The 8,027-nt window shown below is 44.8% G+C and overlaps 1 protein-coding gene across 1 annotated transcript in view; it reads right to left on the reverse strand.

The window, feature by feature from the left end:
* Window positions 1-5,014, reverse strand: part of Znf862 (zinc finger protein 862) — a 31,730-nt gene extending 26,716 nt beyond the window's left edge. Inside the window, exon 1 of the mRNA XM_076832081.2 lies at window positions 4,783-5,014. Within this exon, the coding sequence (XP_076688196.2) occupies window positions 4,783-4,806 (24 nt within the window). The 5' untranslated portion in view covers window positions 4,807-5,014. The remainder of the gene's footprint in view (window positions 1-4,782) is intronic.
* Between the last annotated feature and the right edge of the window lie 3,013 nt (window positions 5,015-8,027).

An 8,027-nucleotide genomic window follows, 5' to 3' on the forward strand; every position in this document is an offset into this window, starting at 1 on the left:
TTCTAGAAGTAGTTGAAAGAACTGTATCTGTGAATGAAGTTGATGGTCAAGTCAGGCAAAGCTTTAGAGCTGAGATTGACATCTGGCATCTGTGTGGCTTGCAGAGAAGCTCTGGGGGTCTTCCACATTAAGATGGCCCCCTTAATGAGCTCATCTGATTGTCTTTGTTCCCTGTGAATTTAAAAGAACACCCCCAACCCAAACAAAACAAAGCTGCTAGGGGATGGGGAGCACAAAGAAGACATAATAGCAACATAAATTTGGAAAGTGAAAAGCAGATGAAAAAGTAGTAACTGGGCAGATCCAAGAATATGGAATCCTTACTTAGCAAAGAGCAAAGCTGGGACAACCCAGTTCCACTACTAAATCCTCAAAGGCTCAGGCACAGGAAATCCAGAGAAAAACAACATTTTGGGAAATGGAAGCATGCCACTTAAAATAAATGATACATCTATTTTAGCTCACATGGAATATGCTTCTTGAGAAAAACTAAACGGGTAGTTCTAATCAGCTGCTAATATAAATTCAAAAATAATTTGAGCATTTTCTTAAGAACTAAAACATGTTCAGAAAATGTAGAAAATAAGTAGAAAAACACATTTTCTCTTTTTTTTTTTTTTTTTGTGTGGTGCCAGAGATTGACCCAGGGCCTTGTGCATGCGAGGCAAGCACTCTACCAACTGAGCTATGTCCCCAGCCCCAGAAAAACACATTTTAAGATCCCCATATTCCCATCACTGAAATAGAATTACTTTTAACATTCAGTATTGTTTTTATATGAATATGTTTAAAAACAGACATGGAATTGTACTGTAAAATGTATGCTTTAAATAACTACTTGTGTGGAGAGAGTCTTCCAAAGTAAAATATGATTCGATTTCCAAAAGCTACTGCAGAATGGCCTGCATTCAAAGGAGGCACACAGGAACAGGGCCTTGAACATGAGGACAGTGGAGGAGGGCGAAGGAGAGGACCCCAAGATTATGTGGAAGGCATAACCCAGGAAGCCGGCTGCATACCAGGACCGGAAGCCTCCCTGCTCCTACTGGAGCAGGTTAAAATGCCTGTGACCATGGGAGGGGAGGGGAGGGGAAGGGGGGATAGGAAGGGCAGCAGAATAAAATAGACATTATTATTGTTGTATGTATGTATGTGACTGTGTGACCAATGTGATTCTGTAACCTGTACAATCAGAAAATTGAGAAATTATACCCCATTTGATTCAATTGTATGAAATGTCAAGATCATTGTACTGTCATGTGTAACTAATAAAAAATTAAATTAAATTAAAAAAATAAATAAAAATAAAATAAAATGCCTGTGACCAAGGACAAGCAGGGCTCCCTATTCACACCTTTCCCCCAGGGCTAAGGGGTGTGCATAACGAGGGCCAGTGAGCCCCATCACCTTAGCTGCACAACCAGGAGTGTGGCTTGGACTGTTTGGATGATAAAGAGGTGTACTCCCAGCAAAACTGACCACACTAAAACCGGGCACCCCTCTTTTAAACATTATGGCAAGAGCCTTCTGTTTCTGGATGATTGGCAATGTAAAGAAAACAAATCTGCTTAAATAAAAGGAATTCCTTATCTATAGAGGGTAAGAAGAAGCTTTGGAAATTCTATTTTAGTGATTCCTACCATCTACAGGATGAAGCTCTCGATTCTCAGCTTGGTACCAAAGAGCCTCAATCTGTATCTCACGGCTTCCCCACTAGCAGTCTTCCCTCCAGCCAGATTTGTACCATGGCAATCATTCAACCTACTATGCACCTTTCCTCTTCACCTACCCATCTTTAAATCCCTTGATTGACCATTTCCTCCCTCTACTTACAGCTAACCTGCCATCAGGGTTCTATTCAATTCCATCTTTCATGAGGGATTCCATCACCTGGCCCCAGCCATTGCTCCTTCCCTAGAGCTGGGAATGCTTTATTTCCCTTTTTAGTAGGTGGCACTCAGGAAACCAATGCTGATTGGCTTATTTTATAACTTCCTTCACCAGTACCACCCCTTTCTCTAATTCTACATTATAAAGAATTTCATGGGCACTTAATTCATTTTTTCAGTCAACATACATCCATTATTTAAGTGGTTTTTGTTTGTGTTTTTGTATCACGAATTGAATTCAGGGGCACTTAACCACTGAGCTACACCCCCAGCCCTTTGCATTTTTTAAATTTTGAAACAGGATCTAAGATTTGGAGGCTGGCTTTGAATTTGCAATCCTCCTGCCTCAGTTTCCCAAACTGCTAGGCATGCACCACCATGCCTGGCTTATTTCAGTGTTTCTATGTGCTTGCTGTGTGGTGAACCAAATATATGAAGAGAGATTAAAATCCATCAGGCAGTGACAGACCACTACGCTATAAGTACGAGAGCAGAACTTTCTTCAAAAAAAAAAAAAGAGCCAGGTGCAGCAGCACATACCTATAATCCCAGCAGCTCAGGAGGCTGATGCAGGAGGATTGCGAGTTCAAAGCCAGCCTGAGCAAAAATGAGACACTAAGCAACTCAAGTGAGATGCTGTCTCTAAATAAAATACAAAATAGGGCTGGGGATGTAGGGATGTGGCTCAGTGGGACAAAAGTGCTGGGTGCCCTCTATCCATCATTCCACCAACAACAGTAAGATATCCTACTGCCATCCAATGGCCCAAGATTGCTTTCAGTTAACCAATGTCACAAAATAGCATCTATAGAAGATTCTAATAATTGACCAAGTTGCCAACTCAAGAGGACCCCTAGCTACCAACTTTGAGTCCCCCAAAACCAGTCTACCCAGGCCATTGCCTTGTCATTCATTTGTAGCACATCTCACATTGCCAGTTGGTTTTACAATCAATTTATTTCATTTTTGGATAATATTCTTATTTATTAGGGTAGAAAACAAATATACTTAGGAAGGGTGACCATATTTTTGAGATACTCTGCAATCAAAGATTAGAATCAAGAGTTAGCTGGGTATGATAGTCACACCTCTAATCGCAGTTACTCTGGAGGCTGAGGCAGGAGGATTGCAAGTTCAAGGTCACCTGGGCAACTTGGTGAGTTCAAAATAAGTAAAAAGAGCTGGGGTGTAGCTTATTGGTAGAGTGCTTGCTTAGCATGCAGAAGGTTCTAGATATCATCAATTCCCAGGATGGGGACAGAGGATTAGAATCAAGGGTGAAATTAGTGGTTGGATCCCAAAAGGACATCAATCCTACTCCATTTCCCAAAATATTTGTATTCTTCTCTTCCTGTTAAAGGCTAAGAAAGCCTACCATTGACTGGAACAGTTTAAATCAACTCAATTCACTAATTCCAATTTTAATGCCTTTTTCTTTCTTACTTCCTCCCCCCCCCCCCAGAGTCTCACTGTGTCATTCAGGCTGGCCTGAGCTTCCTGAGTGCAGGGACTACAGGCTTGCCCTGCTTGTCAAGTTATTATTATTTTTTTACCCTCTTTCCCTTAAATTTTGCTCCTCCTCATCTAAATTCAGGTTCAATCTAAACTGATCTGGGGATATTATCTAAGGGTAAGGGCATTTCCTTTTCCTTTTTTGTATTCCCCAAAGTGCTTAACAAAATGCAGGCACATAGTTCCTTTCAATCTTTCTTTAGGTCCTATTGAACTTTATTGTCTTGGCCTGGAGACTGTGTATGTGGCTCAGTGTGAAAAACGCATCATTGTAGCTTGTGGAGGGAAGGAAGATGGAAGAGGTGCTTAAGCAAGGAGTGTTTTTGCAAGTCTTCCAGCGCCTAGCCAGCCAGGTGCTAGTTTCCAGGAATCTTTTTTTCCTGGATATCCTCTTGTTCCTTCTTTCTGGGGTGTGTTCGAATTCCTAAGGTAAGTATTGCTGGAGGGCTCCTTCAGGCATCTTACTCAGTGAACAATGTCTTTATTAAATGGACACTTTTTTTTTTTTCCTTTCAAGAGACTCAATAAGCACTTGAAAATGTCTGCTGAGAGAATTCCCTGTGCCATAAAAATACAATCCTCAAGAACTGGGGACAAATCTCAATGGCAGAGCACTTGCCTGGCATGCCTGAGCTTCCCGCTCCAAAAAAGGAATTGGCTGCAAAGAACATCCAGAAAGATCTTAATCCCAGAAGCTGCCACTGTCTCAAAGTTAATGTGCCTACAATCACGGGGTTCTTTGACGCTGAAGCTGACACTGCCTCGGAGCTCTAGCAATTCTTAATTGTTTCCAAGCACTTTCTAACACCTCTTCCAACTCAAAAGATCCTCTTGCCCAAAGCCTCAAACAAGTTTGTGGAATATGCATCTAAGCAAAGCCCAGATGCTCCACGAAGTTGATAATCTAGAGAGAAGTGGGCAAGAGACATGCCAGATGCCCCCCCACCCCCGCTTTTCAGCTCTTTCTGGGGAAGCAGGATGTAGGCAGGGCCGGCTCTCACCCCGCCTCTCGATCCCCACCCTTTGGCTCCCACTGGCGTCTTAACCAGCCTCAAAGCCTTAAAACCAGCTGGGCCCCCTCCAGACCGCAGCGACGGTGAGCGGAGACACGTAGCACTTTCCCAGCACTGCACTGGGCCGGTCCCCGCAGCCGGCGCCAGCAGAGCGGTCACTTGGCCGGAGGGCGGCCGGCCAGGCGCTAGCAAGGGAGCGGGAAGATGCGAGAACCCGAGGGGTGGCGTCCATCCCAGAGGCGGCCGCCGAAGTGCGGAGGAAGCGCGGGAGGGCAAGCCCTTCCCTGCAGGGCTGGCTCAGCTGCCAGCACTTTTCCCGGGAAGTACGCGGGAAGGGAGTGGGCGCCCCCGGGCCCTTCCAGTCCTACCTTCCCCGACTCCCTGGGCTCCATGGCCCCGCCGGCGCGGACCGTGCTGACCCCGCCACTGCCTCCAGGCCGCCCCCTCCCCCCGCGGCCAGGCCTGAGGATGATGCCGCCACGACCCACTTGGGGACCCCGGCTGCCGGAGTGGGAGGACACCCTGCCGCGGAGGGAGCGCGGTCGAGAACTTCGCTCTGGCACGTCGGGGGCGGTAGCGCCCGAGGAGCGCGGAGAGGCGCTGAGCTGGGACCAGAGTCGTGCGAACGAACAGCTTTACGGCAGCCGCCTGCCCGAGGCGGCTGGGCATCACGGGAAGTGTAGTCCGGCGTGGGTGAGCGACTGTCCAGGCTTCTATTGGCTCCGGTAAGGCAGGGTCCTGATTGGACTCCGAGGGGTCGCTCTTTGCGCTTCTCACCTCCCTGGGCGATGGTTACTAGGCAACGGCCCAGGAGCCATCTGGACCACGCAGTAAGGGCACTGCGCCCTGATTGGTCTGTGCCAACGTCAGCTTTGAAGATTCCAGGTTTTATTTAACCAGGAGGACAATACTTTTCGTTACATACATTTTTGTTTTTAATTTTCTTACGTATGCGTAACATACAATATAACAATATAATCTGGCCAATTTATAGGGTTTCAAAAGCATCATTGACAGTCTGTCACGAGAAAGGCACTGTCATAGGTTTCCTAGAGTGAAATACAGTCCTGACCCTCTAGGAATTTGTCGGAGTTTTTAGCCCCCTGTTCCCTCCTGACCTGCGGGGGAGATTGGGGGAGCACGCCCGGACCAGGAGGAACCAAGAAAGGTAAAGATCCACTGGCCACCCACACCCAGCCCTCCCTCCTGGAGGACAATCAGACACGCCAAGGAGAACAGTCAAAGCAGGATCTCCTTTAATGAGAAAACACACACAGCTAATATAATGTACAGGAGCCAATCATTGTAAAGGTCAGCAGGATGGGGAGAATTTACATCTACACCCATCCTACAGGCAGTAATGGGAGACAGGAGTGTTCATGAGGGCAGAAGGGTTCTGAGCCTATCCATGGCAATACCTTCTGGCTAATTGCTAGGTGCTCTCTTAGTCAGATGTGGCCCCAGGACTAGGAAGCAGGTAGCAGCCAGCAAGTTAAGTTTCCTCTTTTCTGGTGCAACATCCCCCATGTTACATCATGCCCTACAGGAATTCAGTCAAGAATTACAAGAAGGCATAATTTGTTATCTTGGAGTGAGGTGGTAAGGGGGATATGGGAGAATTTGTCAAGGATTCCCTGGAAAAATGGTACCTGAACGCAATTAGAATAAGAGGTAGGCATTAGCCAGGTAAAGGAAGTGCTATGGATGAAATTGTATCCCTCCTCCCGATATACATGTTGAAGTCCTCCAAATGTCATATGTATGTAAGTGATTATAGTAGCTCCCCTTATCCATAAGGAATATGGTCTCAGACCCCCCCACCCCCGACAGTGGGTGCCTGAATCTGTGGACAATACCAAACCCTACAAATACTGTGTTGTCTCCTATACATACATACCTGTAAGGAAGTTCATTTTTAAATTAGGCATAGTAAAAGATTAACAATAATAACAAATAATAAACTGTAATCCCAGCAGCTTGGGAGGCAGAGACAGGAGGATAGTGAGTTCAAAGCCAGCCTCAGCAATGGTGAAGTACTAAGCAACTCAGTGAGACCTGTCTCTGATAAAAATACAAAACTGGGCTGGGGATGTGGCTCAGTGATTGAGTGCCCCTGAGTTCAAGATGTGCAAGATGTCATCACACTACTCAGAGAGGAACACAATACAAAACTTATAAAGTGTTTATTCCTGGGGGCTGGAGCTGTGGCTCAGTGGTAGAGTACTTGCCTGGCACTTGTGAGGCATTGGGTTTGATCCTTACCATAATATAAAAATAAATAGATAAAATAAAGGTATTGTGTCCATGTACATCTAAAAATATTTTTGAAAATTTTGTTTATTCTTTGAATTTTCCATTTAATATTTGTGGACTGTAATTGACCACAGATAGCCTAAATGGTGGAAAGTAAAACTGGATAAAGGGGGATTTCTGTATTATAAATGTCTCTGTCAAATTAACTTTAGAACAGAAGGAAGCAGATGTGGTTGGGAAGAAATATGCAAGGTTTCTGGTGTGAGAAGTTTGCTATTTCCAGACCTGGATGATTGTTTTACAATTATTATTCACTAAATTATATGATTATGTTTTATACATATGTTTTATGCTTATGTTTTATATGTGTATATATACATACAAGTATTTCTTTTGAGTCCCAATTCAAAGCTTTAAATAAAAATAAAGCAAATATAGTTTATATTGTAAATATTTTATATATTGCCATACTAATTATAAAATATTCTGATGATCAGTCCTGGGTAGGTCCCGAGTGACTATTTTCTATTATATGACTCTGCTCTCCTGGTCAGGGTTGAATAGAGCTAAATTCAGCAGGGCCAATGAGAACACATTCTCTAGGAATGCAAGAGAGAGGCCATCCTTCCTTGTGGGTAGAGCTGCAGCATTTGACCTGTGTGCTGTGAGCAGCCACTTTCCTCGAGGTGCACTCAGAGATAGAGGGGTCTGTGCTAATGAGGAAGAAGAATGAGACAGACACAAGTGAAGTGGATGAGAAAGCAGACAGTGAGGACTCTGGGTTCCAGGTGGCCTTCCAGTCTCTGGCTCCCAGGTCAGCTACGTCCCCACCTTGGAGAGCTATATTCTGCCCATGAGCTATTCTGATATTCTTATTTATTTGGGATTAAAGTATTGGAGATAAGACAGTTGAGATATCTAGGGTAGATAAATAATTCAACAAAAATTTCCATGAAAGGTTTCCATTGTTCCAAGAAAAAGGGACAGTATCTAGAGGGAAATGTGGGGTCAAAACAGGAGGTCTAAGGTGGGAGACATAAGATCATGTCTTGTGTGATGGGAAGAAACTGATGGTTTAACAAAGATGGATGATGCCATGACCCAAGCTCTTAGGAAGAAAAGAAGGGCTGGGGACAGAGTACAAAGGGCTCTTTCTAGGCTGCGAATGTTACCAAACTTGAGTTCTTGGGTCCAAGTTGTAGAAATGAGCGCTGGACCCAGGAAGAACCTCATCACAGAAAGGTTTTAGTTAGGACCTTCTGCTTGAGCCAAAAGGGAGTAACAGCACTGGCTCAAGCAAAGAATGAAGCAGAGTAGGTTTTGTGGCATCCCTGGAGTAGGCAGGAACTGTGTCTTTGGA

This window comes from Callospermophilus lateralis, chromosome 1 (genome assembly GCF_048772815.1).
Source record: "Callospermophilus lateralis isolate mCalLat2 chromosome 1, mCalLat2.hap1, whole genome shotgun sequence".
Lineage (NCBI taxonomy): Eukaryota > Metazoa > Chordata > Mammalia > Rodentia > Sciuridae > Callospermophilus > Callospermophilus lateralis.